General features: G+C 46.9%; 1 protein-coding gene across 3 annotated transcripts in view; it reads right to left on the bottom strand.

Annotated features, from left to right (window-relative positions):
• Positions 1 to 6,902: 6,902 nt before the first annotated feature.
• The window catches only part of NTF3 (neurotrophin 3), a 65,531-nt gene continuing 56,281 nt past the window's right edge, over positions 6,903 to 16,152 (bottom strand). For all 3 annotated transcript variants that reach the window (XM_054526732.2, XM_002822796.4, XM_054526731.2), the window contains exon 2: positions 6,903 to 7,868. In XM_054526732.2, the coding sequence (XP_054382707.1) occupies positions 7,074 to 7,868 (795 nt within the window). In that variant the 3' untranslated portion in view covers positions 6,903 to 7,073. The remainder of the gene's footprint in view (positions 7,869 to 16,152) is intronic.

The following is a 16,152-nucleotide window of genomic DNA, read 5'->3' as shown; positions in this document are numbered from 1 at the left end:
TAATAACCAGCTGTCCATCAAACATTACTTTGATGTCCTCTGAGAACCTCGCACCTAGTGCCTATAGTTCCTATATAGTTCCTGTCTTCCTATCCACTGCCTTGCTGTCTTCTTGCATTTGATTTAGAACCATCATGCTTTGAGAAGTGCTAGAGTCATCTTCCTAATGCCTTCCTCCTTCGCCTTCCACATCCACTTGGTTACCTAATCTTGTTGACTGCATCTCAAAAATACTTTTCTAATCCAATATATCTCCTTACTCCTACTGTCTTCTCTTTAGTCTAGGCCCTCACTTGTGATCAATCTGATCAGTCTGTCCCCAGTCCATCCATCAGTTATACTGCCACCAAAATTATCTTCTTAAAAAATGCAGAAAAAAACCCCTTATTGACTCCTCATTGATTAATAAATCAGTGATTCTCCAAGTGTGTAGCAGCTGCAGTATCCCTGGGAACTTGCTAGAAATGCAAATTCTCTGGCCCCACCCCAGACCTAATGAATCAGAAACTCAGGTGATGGGCCCCACCACCCACCCCCACAATCGGTTTGAACAAGCCCTCCAGGTGATTCTCATGCAAGCTCAATTTAGGAGTTCCCAAACAATCAAATCCAACTTCATAGCTGTTCCCTTCAGCCTTGAATTACTTGGTCTCAACTTCCCCTTTTCCACAGTCCTAAAGTCCTCATTACCCCAAACCTTTCACTTTTCTTTGCATACATTAGGCCCTTTCCCCATTCTGCACTTTTACCCCAGGCTGTTCCTGTCTAGAATATTCTCTCCATCTTTCCCTACCAAATTCCTACTCATCCATTAATAGCCAGCTAAGAGGTCACCTCCTCAAGGAGGCTTTCCTTGACTGCCTCAGGCGAGCATTTAGTTAGTTGAACTTTGTTGACAACCTAGTTATAGCTATTTTGTCTGTAGATGTGGCTTTAACATTGGAAGGGGCTTTCTATTATATGGTAGAGCTGTTTCAAATTAGAGCAAGCTGCCTGGTGAGGAAGAAGTGGTTATAAAGAGGCCATGGGAATTGTCTAAGTGGCTATCCCTTAAGGTCCCATCTTTTCTACTCATTGCTCCTCCAGGAGGGATGGCTCCTCATGTGCAGAGCCCATAGAGTTGAGAAGAAAGCCTGGAGCCTAGTAGGGACTTGACAATTTTTTTTAAAAAAAGTATCAATGAATAAAAATAGATCTCTGCCTTGTAAGGAAGGATAGGTTACTGGATCTCAAAGATCTTGTCCAAATTTGAAATTTCTGTCTTCTATCTATTTGCAAAAGCCCCAAAGGGATATTCCAGATGCGCTGATCCTTATATTTTAGGCAGAAGCACAACCACCTTCCCCCTAGCACAGATTCTTCAGTTGTTAGGTGGGGAATGAAGTGTTTGGGATAAGAGACCCATTCCTCTTCCCTAACCTCCTGAAAATGTCTGCTGCAGTAAGCCAGTTACCCATGAGTCTGGCATCTCCCTCAGGTAGAACAATTGTTGTTATCACTGCGGCATTGAACCTATGATTTCTTCCTGTGTGCCAATTGCATGTCACCCTCCTCACTCCCTCCAGCCCATTGCAATTCAGCTGTCAGGGCCCTCTGAAGCACTTACTCACATAGTTAAGAGCATGTGCTTCCAAGCCATGTAGGCCTCTTGGGTTCCTATCTGTGCATTTCCTTTTACCAGCTGTACAACTTCAGGCCAAAGTCCTCAGTCAAAAGTCCTCAACTGCACAAAAGGGTTAAATCTACCAGGGTTGTCACTGCGTACCCATGGAGACGTGTACACAGTGCCTAACTTGGAGGAAGCAGCTACCAATAAGAATGTTTATTATTATTTATTCCTTGGTCTGATCTCATCTCCACCCCTAATCCCAGCACCAGCTTTGAATGCTTTTCCACCAAGTCAGAGAGCCCACAAACCCAACTCCTTCTGTTTAGGTTGCTTGGAGTCCGCTGGATGCCTTTTCTGTCTATAAATCCTCCACCCCATCAGCCTGTTTTCAAGCCCCAAGAATGTTCACTTTCCATATGCACCCCAGCTGGCCCCCAGTGCAATCTCCTAGAGGTTAACCTTGTGTTCAGGAGCATTCTTTTGCAGGCATTAACTTTCCTTAAAAAAATGCAATGCCTCTGTGGTTAGGATATCAAAGCAACCATGCACACACACACACGCATGCATGCCCACCCATTCATATGTCTCACGTGAAAATCATCAAACTCATTAGGCTGTGTTTCACAATTTCCCAATAAACGTTCACGTTTTCTTGCCACAGAGACTTCTATAATTTACCTGGCAACGGCATTACTGAACTCTGCAACAATTCAACCCAGCCCAACTCATTGGTGGTAGCCAGTTTCTAGGAGAAAAGGCTTTTGACATCCTTGGAGTTTTCCCCTTCTCCACTCTTCCTTGCTCCTCCCATCCCTGGCCCCTACAACAGGCATATTTGTGCTTGTTTCATTGGCCTGCCATAGCCCGCAACCAAACATAGGTTGAGGATTGTAGGAAACAAACCCATAGTCCCTTGGAGTGCTTCCAACCCGCTCTGTGGCTCTGCTTATTCAAGCTGGGCCAATCTCCATCCGAACCAAACAGAAACCCAGGGGGCTATGTCAGCACAGAGACGTCTGCGTCTCAGCTTGCTGTGAAACAAGTGTGCTTTTTGAGAATCCCACTTGCCCACTGTAACATGGGCAGAGCATGTGTGAGGAGTTTGGGTCTCCTTAGATTTGGGGGTGGGGTCTTTGAGAAAGAAGGTTAGGCTGGAGAAGTTTCCAGCTGAATCCATCTTCAGTGACTGCAGCTGTTCCTAGTTGTGGTCTTCAGTGACTGCGGCTGTTCCTAGTTGTGGAACAGAGCATGTGCGAGGCCCTGGGGCCAGGGCTGTGGAGGGTGGAGTGTTCGTTGTGGACAGTTGGCCGCTCCCCAGGCTTCAGAGCACCCTCACTGAGGCAGAGCCTATGGTGCAGCTGAGCAGGGCAGGAGCTCAGCGAGGCAAAGCCAGGCTTCACCGAGGACCTGGCATTGGCTTTGCCAGGTCCTTCAGAGTCTGAAGCCTGGGCAGGGGGTACGTCTTCCTGGTGAAGCCAGGCAAATCTCCAGGTAGCAATAAACTGACTACACAGCCTTCATTCCTGAACACATGTTCAAAAGCAATAAAATAAATGCAGATGGCTTCTCCAAGCCTCAGTGGAGGATTTTTACATTGACTAAATGAACTATAAAGCACATATAAACACACATGTGCTCACACACAACACAGGAAAGGGAACAGCAACAGAAAAGTCCTCAGAAATACCAAACCCTAAAACACCAACACCAGCCTAGAGGAAGCATTGTTGAACACGAGAGAGAGACAGAGACTGAGAGGCAGAAACACAAGAGAAAAGCCGTGCTATAGTTTGCAAGGAGGAAACAAAACATACATGCACACTCACACACTCACACACTCACACATGTACACATCAGAGAAGCATGTCGGCAGAACTTCTGGCAAAAAAGTACATTTCACTGCTTGGAAGGGTTAGAAATACCTTGCCTGGTTTGTCAACTGAGGATTAAAGGCCTTGTCAGTAAGACTGGGCCAGTAGTTTTGTTGCAGAGACCTGCAGAAAGGAAACGGGCAAATGCCACCCTAAGGTCCACCTCTCGTAGTTTTGTTGAAGAGACCTGCAGAAAGGAAACGGGCAAATGCCACCCTAAGGTCCACCTCTCGTAAGGTCCATGATTAATACATGTTAATTATGACTAATCCTCCACTACGGAGCTTGGAAAGTCCCACCAAAATTACAGAATGAGGGATCCTGCAAACCTTGCAAACATCATCATCAACGCTGAAGGAGGCTTCTTATGTGCCAGGAAATGGACGACTTTATTAGATCGCCAAACAATCTTATGAAGTAGCCACTATCCCCACTTTACAGACAAGTAGACAAAGGCTCAGAGAGGCTAGGTAATAAGCTCAGGGTTGCAGTCTGTAAGAGGGGAGAATTGTAGAGACTCCCATGTGGCAGAAAGGAGTCCCATCAACAGGCAACAGAGCTTCTCACCCTAGCATTCATTAAGGAAGTGAAGATTATTCATCTGGACTCTGCCCCTCTCTGCAATAGAATCTCATGATGTTGAAAGCCCCAGTTAGGACAAGGGAGTTATTTAAGGTCATGCAGCTATTGGCAATAAAGTTGGCCCACAACCCATTTTCTCCTGTGCACTCAAGTTCTTCACACTGCAATATACCTCTGCTTAATGAAGCCCCTGCAAGAAATTAAGCAATAAAGGAAGATAAGGAGAGAGTGGAGTTTTTCCAGGAGCCAGATACTAGCCCTCCAAGCCTCTCCTATCTCAGAGATGGGTTTAATCTTCAACTAACCCCAATGGCAAATGTGTACATTGGATAGAAACAGGCCTCCTATCCACCTAGAGAAGGCTCTGCCCTGGGCCCAGAGCTAACACCTTGACTCTGGCAGCATCTGAAAAAAGTTACTGACATGGAACTGGGTAATGCCGCATTGCCCTGGCCTTCCGAATGGGTGAGGCTGAGCCGTCAGATGGCCTGCAGCCCAGAGTTCCTTTCGGGAATATTTCTGCCTCATCCCCAAGTCTCTTCTCCTCAGAGCTGCACCTGCCCAGAAGCATGCTGCTCCAGACTTGCTCTGCACAAGCCAGCAAACTCCTTGCATTCCAGGCAGAGCTCAGGACTCAGCTCTACTCCTTAGGGTCAGTGCCTCGCAAGGCTGGGCTCTGGGGTCCTGTCACTGAAGACCATCTCCCTAATAAACCAGACCACCCTCTACCATTCAGAAGTTCCAGAAGAGGACCTTAAGGGCACCTCAACTGTAGGCCTGAGGCTAGAAGAGATGGCCATACAATAGGCAGGTGAGGGAGCATTTGCGGCAACTCCTCAGCAGGTTTCTCCAACTTTCTAGGCTCTACTGTTAACCAGAGCCATAAAACTGCTTCTTTACATTCTTGTGTTGCTCCTGCAGTGCTGGCTAAACAATTGAGACTCAAGCTTTATAGACATGCGTCAGCTGCAGTATCCCTCAGCCTGCTGTTTCAGGGGTGGAGGGATTACTAGAAGCCCAGGGAAATGGTCACTTTGAAATGATGAGCTCCTGATAACTGGGCTTGGGCTAGTCCTAAGACTCTCCTTGTCCTATCAGCTGGTTTATTGTGTTCTTGATGAAGGCTCAGTGAAACAATAGGACAAAAGGTTCCCATGCAGAGGGCTGTGCTTTTCATATATCTAGGACTATAATACCTACTCTGAAATGTGATGCTGCTATGTGGGAAAGGGAGAGACCGGTGATGAGGGGTCAAGACTGTGCCGTCATTGCCACGTAGATTACAATCTTCACTCTGCCACTTACTAAATGACCATGGGCTAGTTGAACCCACCAGCCTCAGTTTCCTCGCCTGTAAACTGGAGATGATACTGGCTCCCTCAAAGGATTTGTGACAATTAATGGTGGCAGGGTTTGAATTTGCCTGGCCCATGATGGGCACGTGGTCAATTCCTTATTTCCTTCCCCCATAGTTTAGGCATCCAAGATCAAGTGCGGTGTCATGATGTTCCTAACTAAGGCTACTGCTATTTGCTGAGTCTATTTCAAAAGTTCACATCCCATAAAGGACACATTCCATACAGGTGTGTGCTAAGGAGATGTCAGTGTGTAGGCTGCTTGAGGTAAGAGCACACGTGGGCCCTAATGAATGCTGGGCAATCCAGGTTGGGCAGAGGGCGGGGCTTCAGGGCAGTGCTGGATTAGCGGACACCTTGTACCTCCGCCAAGATGGGAGATGAGCGTCCTTATGTTCCAACCCCAAGAGGATGAGCTGCTTTCAATGGGAAATGGGCATCAACAAACTCCTTGACGGACATCCCTGGTGTCCCCTCAGTCCTGCCTGGGCATGACAGGTGAGGCCATCACCACAATGACCCCTTGGCTGTCATGGACTCCTGTTGGGACTCAGAAGGCACCAAGAAGGTCCCTTCCATTTCGGCATTTTACATCTCGGGGGGATGGAAGGGAATGGGTGAGGGACTAACATTCTTGAATGCCTGCCCTATGCTAGAAAGTTTCAGCGGTTATAACCTTCCTCGGACGTAGGCAAGGACCCCTGTCTGACTCTGACCCTAGGAAGCACAGGCTCGGAGAGTCTCTAAAACCTGGAGAAGCTCACAGGGGAGGAGCTGGAACTGGAACCCAGGTCCGACTCCAAAGCCCTAGCACTTTCCAACTCTGCTCACGTCTCTAGAAGGGGCTGGCAGGTGAGGAGGGGTGGTCACAGGCTGACAGTCAGCCATAAATAAATTTATCCTCTATGTATAGATGATTCACGATCCGTTTCAGTTTGCTTCTGGGTAGTCATGCAATTATTCTGTTACAAATAGTTTAAAAAAATTCCTATGTGCCTAAAAAGATGAAACCACTTGCAAAAAGCAAAACAAAAACCAAAGCCAAAACAAAAAAATTCAACACTTAAACGACCCCAAACCCCAAAATGACAAATGTGCTGCAAAGAAACTTCCAAAACTAAAATTGCCAGGGTCGTTGTTATTGTTCCAGGACCATAACATTGGAGCAAATCATAATTCTAATTTTCCAAGCTAACAGCAGAGATTTTGATATAGAACTTGCTGGCCAGAGCTACAGGGTATCATTTTCAGTGGAGGCCATAACAGTTCTTTTAATTCATTAACCCAACATTAAATGTACCAGAAGAGGGATATAACTGTGTTTATACACAACTCTGACATCATCTGATTTTAACAAGTTTACTAAAATGACAGTCATGGCCTTGACAATACTGAATGCAAAATACTGGTGTACACAGATTTTACAGAGTGACTCCTGAGAGCCGGATCACAAAACAAGTTTTAACAGATGGGAGAGGCCTGAGGGAAGGCAAGCACACTGATTTTATTGAGAAAAAAGCTTATATACTGTAGGGTTGCTGAAGTTTAATAAATAAAGGTCAACTTATAATATATAAAAACAATATAAACATTTATATGCTACATGCATATCATATAATTTAAAGTAATAATTTATATATGGGGAGAGATGCCAGTTCATGTTCTTCCGATTTTTCTCGACAAGGCACACACACAGGACGTGTCTATCCGTATCCACCGCCAGCCCACGAGTTTATTGTTTTCTGAAGTCAGTGCTCGGACGTAGGTTTGGGACGTTTTGCACTGAGAGTTCCAGTGTTTATCATCAATGCCCCTGCAACCGTTTTTGACTGGCCTGGCTTCCTTACATCGCGTTTCATAAAAATATTGTTTGACGGGAGAGTTGCCCGTTTTGATCTCCCCCAGCACCGTGACCTGGTGTCCCCGAATGTCGATGGCAGATGACTTGTCGGTCACCCACAGACTCTCACTGTCACATACCGAGTACTCCCCTCGGTGACTCTTATGCTCCGCGTACCGTTTCCGCCGTGATGTTCTGTTCGCCACCACGGGGTTGCCCACGTAATCCTCCATGAGATACAAGGGCGGGGGCTCCAAGGGGGTGCTGTCGCTCAGCAGGACCCGCGGTGAGTTGTAGCGTCTCTGTTGTCGCAGCAGTTCGGTGTCCATTGCAATCACTGGCTGGAATTCGGACTTGGCGGGCTCTCCCCGCTCCGGCTCTCGGGGAGCCTCTGCTTTGGGCAGGGTGCTCTGGTAATTTTCCTTAACGTCCACCATCTGCTTGGAGAGCTTGTTTTTCAAAATATCCGCCTGGATCAGCTTAATAATCAGGGAATTGAGCGAGTCTTCTGGCAAACTCCTTTGATCCATGTTGTTACCTTGGATGCCACGGAGATAAGCGAGAAATATCACATAAAACAAGATGGACATCACCTTGTTCACCTGTAAGAGCTGAAAAGGAAACACAGGTGTTAAGAGCAGGCTGTGGCAGCTGAGTCTGTGTTATTCTGGCACCAGCTACCTGAGGCTGAGTAGCCCTGTGAGGGCAGGAGAGAGGGTACCGCCCCCCAGGTAAGCAACGCAACTCCCCTCTGGACATTTTGAAGAGGTGATTTCTTTCCCCCACCCCCGGGAAATACTGTGGAATGCACTCCAGGTCTGCTGACTCTGCTTTTTGCGCGGGTTGTATTTACATTCGATGTCTGCTTTATCCTGCAGTCTCTGCTTGTGGGTGGACGATGTCCTACCGCTTCTTTAAACATCCCTTGAGCCTGCAAAGACGCATGATTCACTCTACCTTGGCAAAGCATGAAAACTTCAAACCTGAGAATTGTGAACATGGAGTAACTTCCCTTCAGCAGCAGCAGCGGTGGCCTTGTAATTGTCTCAAGAAAGAGTTCGACTGCTCCCTAGCTGCAGCCCCTGGAACACACTGAGGCTGAGGACTGGTTCAGTTGCCCCCATATTGCAGTGTCAGATGTGGGGTCATCCCTGGCCAGGCCGCAGCTGGAGCAGTCTATTCTCCTGCCCTTGGAAATGAACATGTAGGGCGACTACCCACTCTGCGAGAGGGCCTGCGTTCCAGGGTGCTCTGCTGAGCTTTCTGCTAGACACGCATCATCAACTGATCTGCTCCATCCCCAGGGACCCTCTCCACAAAACACAGCTCTGCCACAGCACTACTTGCAGAAGACAGAGATGCAGAATAACCACCTTACATAAATGGGCTGGACTTGCTCAGAATAGAAGAGTCATTGTTGATTCACTTGCCTCCTTTAGATTTTTAACATTTCTGCTACAAAATGTTCCTTTTAGTGGTTATTTCAGCCCATCCACGCTCTCATTCTGTTGCCGTAGTGGAAGCTTAACACTGGGCTCCTGTGGAGTCCTGGTGGAATTACAGTGCTGATCTCAAGATACCTTCATTGCTAGTCTCTCCCTCACTAGAGCAAAGCCCAGATCTTCTGAGGGTTAGCGCTGGAAGGAGATGCTCCAGGTGGAGAGGGGCAGCTGAGCTAGTGATCTCCCTGATTCGTCCACCTCCTTGAGATATTCACTCCTTAATTACCATCGCTGCCACCTCACTGGCTCCCAGCGGGGTACATCATTTCCTCTTTACAGTTCTGTCTAAACATGGAAAATAAAAACTCTTCCCCTGGTTCACCTTTGGTATTTTCGGAAAGACTTAGTACTAAGTCCAGGGGGAAAATAGAGAGGAAATGAACAAAGCCGACACAAGAAACAGAAAAGCAGTCCTGCTAACCAGCACCTATTTCTGAGCCTGCCAGTGCTCACTCGCTCCCAGGACTCACAGAGAGCCTCTTTCCCAGCTTGTCTGAAATACTGCTGGCTCGCTTGTCCCTAGAGGTCAACAACAGTGAGGCACTCTGCTCATACTGCCTCCTCTTGCCGCTGTGATAAGGAGACCATCTTCTTTCCATGGGAACTAGTCTTTGGGAAAACTGACTCCTTCAAGGTCAAAGCCAAGAGAGGGATTCTAGCTTTGCTGCTTACCCTTAGAGATGACTCTAAGGAACTGTACTATCCTAGGAAAATGGTTCCTCTACAGCATAAGGAATCTCCCTCCTATTCTGCATACAAGTGACATTTTCTTCAATATTACAGGCCCAACAAAATGCAACTTGAACAATACAAAAAATATGGCATACAACTAGGATTACATTCCCTACTCCCCTCAAAAAGAATAATACAGCTGCAATAAAATCATTTAGGACTGACAGTCTATTGAAAAACAATTTATTAAACCTCCCAAAAGCTCAGCCACTGTAAGCTAAGAATACACAGGATATCCGCTCTTAAGGAAATAAATCAAGTATGGTTAGCGACGGGAGGTCCCAGGTAGAATAACAGTCAAGGTGCCGATGAGTGAGGTAATGACCAGGGTGCACTGAGAGGGAGAATGCTGGCTGATGCTGATGGATTGAGGAGGAAAAGCAAGAGTCTTTATGGGTGCTGGCTGGAATATGGAACCAAAGTTTATTAGAAGTAGATAAGCCACATAAAGAGGCCATCTAATCTTATTCCTTCATCTTATAGGTGAGGACAACCTAAATGCAGCTTAAAGAAGAGGAGAAAGGCTAGGCGTGGTGGCTCACGCCTGTAATCCCAGCACTTTGAGGGGCTGGGGCGGGTGGATCATGAGGTCAGGAGATCGAGACCATCCTGGCTAACAAGGTGAAACCCCGTCTAAAAAAAAAATACAAAAATTAGCTGGGTACAGTGGCAGCCTATAGTCCCAGCTACTCGGGAGGCTGAGGCAGGAGAATGGTGTGAACCCGAGAGGCAGAGCTTGCAGTGAGCCAACATCGCGCCACTGCACTCCAGCCTGGTTGAAGAGCAAGACTCCGTCTCAAAAAACAAACAAACAAACAAACAAAAAAAAAACAAAAGAAAAAGAAGAAGAGGAAAGTGAGAGGGGTTCTCTGCACTCCAGCCCTCACCTCCCTTTTCCATGTGATGACTGGGCTCACAGCCCTCTTGCTCCAACCCCGTTCACACTCACTGCTACTCAAATCTACGACCCACGTGCACTGCCTTTCCTGTTGAAATTTCACCTGTTTTTCAGTGCCTGGTTCCAAAGCTGACCATTCTACAATGCTCCCCCAAGATCCCAACGACAGCACCTGCTACTTCCTCGCAACCCCAGCCTGCTCTCCCAGTGGCTGACCATTTCTTTCTTACTTGCCATGATACTTTGTAATAAGTAGTGGGAGTAAGTCATCTGCAGGCTGGTGAGTGTTTCTAAACTCTTTAGAAGTCTGTCTTAAAGCCCTGCAGGCTTCCTGTGGACTCCATTTTAATAATCGACTTCTAGCTTTTTTCGTAGAGAGCAAGTCCAAGAATGTTGCTAACTCCCCAAAACACAGAGGTTTGCAGCTGGAAAGGACCCTAGACAACCTCCTCATTTATACAGATAAGGGAACTGAGGCCTGCTGTCCTGGTGAAGTGAGCTGTCTAAGGTCAGACTGCTAAACAATGGCAGAGAGTGACGGGCCTGTTTGGTTCGTAGGCTCAACAAAAATCATATGGCTTGTGCACCATCAAAGTTATTGTGAGGGGTAAACAATTAAATCCACATGGAAGCACCTAGCATAGTATCAGGCACAGAGTGAGCACACTAGAAATGTTAGAGAACATGAACCTGAATGGCCTGTGGCCACGGTAGATGATGCACGTCTGCCCTTGATGCACATGGGCGAGGGACCCAGCATCTGGCGAGCTCCCTCCTCCACATCTGGTTCACAGCAATCTGTACCAACACGGTCCCCACAAGGCTTTCCCCCAGATGCCATGGTGCCCGACTGGTTGGATCTCAGACCAGTTACACTGGTTGTAGGAGAAGAAAGGAATATTATGAACTGGAAGCCCAGAGAACAGACAAATGATGAAAGCAAACACGGGCAAGGGAGAGGTGGTGTTTCTGAATTCCCTGGGGGCAAGAATAGATGCATTCTGATCTCTGGTCACTTTTTGGCCACCAATACCTTCATTTCTCACTCCACGTCTGGGGTGGGAGTCCCCCAGTGGGCCAGTTCCCTGGAGTGGGGAATGGAAACAGGAAGGCAGTGCCAGCTCCATCCAGGCAAGGCACAGCAGCGAGTTCTTCTATTTAGGGGGATGTCTATGCTCTTTCTCTAGGGGTCACTGTCATCTGCAGAGAGCTTCATTTAAGCAATTGTCATATTGTGCTATTATTATTGGTGTGCCTCCTCTTTGACGACAGGGACCATGTCCTTTCCATCCACACATCCTTGACTCCCAGCACAGGGCTGGACATGCTTCGGAGTTTCAGTGCCTATTTACTGAATGAGTGCCTGCTACGATTGAGACCTACCCAAGGCACCGCTTACTGGCTGGAGAGCCTGCATGGGCTTTTGCCAAGCCTGGTTTTGGAAGCCAATCAACTCTGCCTTCTTTTCCCAAAGAAAATACAGGCCCTGGCTCTGAAGTCGGCCATGGTCCCCAGGCTCTTCTTGGCTATAATTAGAAAAAGACCTGTTAAAGACCTTAGTAAACCCCCTTTCTACACTCTCCCCAGTGCCCATTTCCCCTGCTCAGAGTTTTCCAAGATCCTGACCGACGTGCATGTGTGATTTTCCTCACTTAGAAACGCTTTCCCACATATGGTGTTTTCTCAGTCCCTGGAGCAACATTCCTACAAGGTTTCACCATCCCTCAAAATACTCAAAAGAGAGCAATTTCTGACTCCTCCTTTTTGGCTCAGTTTACAGCATCCACAGAGGGCTTTGGGGGTATTCAAGAAGCAGCTGACATGGAAAAGGAAGCTGGGGTAGACAGTGGCACAGAATCTGAGCCCCCAGCAACCTGAGTCTGCCCTGTCATGTGCAGAGACGGGGCTGCAGCCTTCAGGTTCCAATTCACCTCTCCAGGACCAGTTTCCCTACACAGGAGCACCTCCCAACTGTGTAACTAAAGACCCCTCTTGCTGCACATGTGTGGAGTAAATTTTTAGACTGCTTAGGGGTGAGATCACCAAGAATAAAAATGCAAAGTGCCAGGTACCGGCTTACATAAATCTTAAATCCTAGTAACAACCATCCTGAAGTATGTACTATTATATTTCCCATTTTGAATGGGGAAATCAAGGCAAAGAGGGGTTCCACAACTAGCTAACAAGCAACAGAGCCAGGATTTGCACCTTCTGGCTCTAGAGCTCATGTTATTAATGATGACACTCTGCTGCCTCTCCATCTGTCCCTGCTCTCAAACATTCTAGAGAGTTTACTTCCAGGCGAAGCCCAAGCTCTAAGCCTGGAGCCAGGATGGCTGCTGTCAGCAGGCTGTGCCCTTCCCCAAGAAGCCTCAGCTCTAAGCAGAGTTTGCAGAGATTTGAGGCCATCACTCCTGTGTCCTCCTCCCTGTATTCCCTATGAAAACATCCCCCACAAAAGTAAACACAATCCAATTCCCTCACCCTAGTCCCTCCTGGGCCTGATGCTCTCCAGTGTAGCCATCTGCAGGTCACCTGTGCCTGCAGAGGCCCTGTGTTGTAGTGGACAGAACACGGAGTGCACCATCTCACATCCTGGGTTTGAGACCAGCGCTAGAAATCTGGGTGACTTACAAAGAAAGCAGAAAGGCTCTGTTTTAGCTTTCCTCAGAGGGGAGTCATGAGAGCAGAGGTAAAAGCAGTTTTTAATTTGCCAAAATTTTAATATGCAAATTCAACAGATTTCATTATTTCTGGTATAGCCATACTCTCTGGAGGCAAATGGATTCTCTGGCTGGGGTCAAAGAGGACACTGGCCAGCTGTGTCCAGAAGGGCCTGATTCTTTGGAGAATTTCTTCGGCTATGACATGGTCTCTGACTAATGCTACAGGCTCAGGAGACATCCTGCCAGATAACCCTAATGTCTTGTTCAGGGACTGGAAAGGGAGAGAGGTGGGAAAGTGATAGATTTAAAGTAGAATGACAAAAGGGAAAGGAATGTGGTGGAAATATTAAACTAACGCCATATATAAAAGACTGGCTATGCTTGTTCCCCAAATCTTAATTGAGAAATTAATTCACACTGGCTTTGCTCTGAACATAGGTCTTGAGGCCTCAAAATTAGTCAATGGGGCCACATGATGATGTTCTGACCCATGACAAAGCTGAGAGCTGGGAGAGAGAGATCCTGGTGGAGCCTCCACTGGGGATTGGTCTGGTTTTGGTTAATCTCTTTATTAATGATCCGGAAGCAGGAGGGAGGAAAAAGTGGCAGATTAATTAAAATGCACAGATGACGCTCAAAGGGAAGGTGCTGTAGACACCAGTGAGGACAGACCAATTAGGCTGAAGCACCCGTGGGGGTTGGCAACCTGGAAATAGCATGATTAGATTCAAACTAAAACATGCAGGTTAACTCACCGGGGGCACGATGGATCCAAAACCAACAAGGGAGGGAAATGCTTGGAAAGGGATGAAGGGAGGGGGTGACTTGGAATTGCTACAGGAGTAAATGAGAAATGAGCTCACATGAATAAAGCTGTGTGGGTTTCCACGGCACCTTCTTCCCTCCTAGCTCTGCGTCCTCTACCTCATTCACTTTAGCACACCTCTCGGGCAGTGGTAACCATGAAACTCCCTGTCTTATGGAGCACAAAAAAGACATAAATTGAGGGACAGAGCCAAGATCAGAAAGCAGGCCAGAGATGGTCCCCAAAACATGCTGACGTGCATGCTCTAAAATCACGGAAAACCAGAAGCCATCAGTGAGCTCAAGGAGAAACAGCTAGTCTCTCTGTGAGTATTTGGTGAGGCCTCATTAGACAATCCCCGAACTCTGGACAGGTCTGTATCTATGTAGTGTCAAACTAGGTGAGAGAAGGGGCAGGGAAGTGGATTCCTATCCTGTTCTTTAAGATATCTAATTCTACTGTTGTTCCTCTCCTTAAAACTTAGCACTTAAAACTCAGGGCTCTGAAACTGACTAACACACATGGTCAATCCTCGGCCCAAGATCTGAAGCAGGACAAGACCCTCAATTTTCAGAAGATGCTGGCTTCTCAGCAGAAATGAGACAAGACACACAGTCAACAGTGAAGGCATACTCTAGGATAAAATAAAATAAAACAGAGAACCTCAGAAGACTGACTTGCCTCCCTAAGAAAGGAAGTATTGAAACTTGTCCTTCTGAAGGCCAGAAAGTGAGGAACAGGGACCCCTGAACAGACAAGAAACCTATATCCCAAAAGAAAGCTATGAGGACCGAGATGGAGGTAGAAATCTGTGAGTTTCCTTTGCACAGTTGTTGGGAGAGGAATTTCACATTGTTCAAAGCATACCCTCCTCTGGCCCCGAGGCCGTGAAAGATGGAAGGCACGGCACATGTCAAAACAGTGTGCGCCAGCCGCTCCAGGGAGGAAGGTAGGACAGTTATTCCCCAGGCCAAAGAATCCTCTGGCTTAGCCCCGTCTTGGCAAAGAGAGATCTTAAAGGAGCTTGGTATGCCGACACAAGCCCCAGGAAACTCAGGTTTACTTCATCCTTTGCATATCACAAAATCCTATGTCATGGAAGGAGGGTGGACTAGGAAGGATCTGCAGAGAAAATCTGAGTCAATCCAGCTACTAGCCATCATGGTGTTATCCTGCATTTAGTCGTATTTGTTTTGGTAATTCACACTCATCCACCTCTGTGCATACAGGTGTGCTTGCATGGGTTTGTGTGCCTACACACACACACACCACGTAATTACCTGAGGTGAGGATGGGCTCTAGTCGAACTATTTTCAAATTTTTGAATTTTGAAAAATTTGAAACTATTTTCTAATTATTGAATCATTTAATGTTCAGAAATGTTTCAATTTTGGTATCATTTTCTGTGTCTGGATTACTCCAATCTCTAAGTGTGAAAACACACAAGGGGAAGTTGCTTCAGCTACATAGGCAGCTGAAGGTACAGCTGGAATTAAAGAATAACTTTGACCTCAGAGAATAGCTGCCCAAGTCAACGTTTTTGTTTTAAATTTATGCTTATGTTTGAGTTGAGTTTATGGTCAAGTGTATACGTTGTCTGCAAAATGCTATACAACTGTAAGTGATACCATTACAAGGTAGGGGCTGCTGAGTAATTGATTTTCAATAATTATAATTAATAATAATGATGATAATGATGAAAGTATTTATCTTATCCACCCAGACAGGCATGAGTCTCAAAATGGTGGAATAAAGAAGCTGGCTTCCTCTTGAGGGTTGAAGGCTAAGGGAAATCCCAAAGCATGCCTTCCATTCAATTCTTACTCTGGTTGCCTCTTCCAAACCAAGACCACAGCTGGCTTGGCAATGGCCAAACCTTTTTCGTGTGCATCAACCATAGCAGCAAGTCGGGGATAAACTCAAACCATACTGATTTGGCCTGCAGAGGACTTGGCTGCAGAAAGTGTGGTCAGATGGCGGGCTGACTCCTCTAGACTTGGCCAGCAGGCCTGTGTCAAATATGGCCCCTCCTGTCTCCCTGCCACCACACAGACAACCGCCTTTCACAAGGATGAGGTATATTGACTGGTGGTCTGCAGCTATATTGATTGGTGGTGTGGTCTGGATCCCTCCTCCAGAAAACCATGGTGTCTGAAGACTGACAGCTGGGACTGTCTTTTGCTCCTCCAGGTGTCTCTCCCCTCTGTTCCCTGTGGCCACCATCATGCTCTTGAGTACTTTTACAGACTAGGGAACTGAGGCAGAAGAAACGTGTGTCTGGTGCTTTTCTGA

Source organism: Pongo abelii, chromosome 10, assembly GCF_028885655.2.
Source record: "Pongo abelii isolate AG06213 chromosome 10, NHGRI_mPonAbe1-v2.0_pri, whole genome shotgun sequence".
Taxonomy (NCBI): Eukaryota; Metazoa; Chordata; class Mammalia; order Primates; family Hominidae; genus Pongo; species Pongo abelii.
Note: the sequence above shows the minus strand (reverse complement) of the source record. Positions and strands in the feature narration are given on the sequence as shown.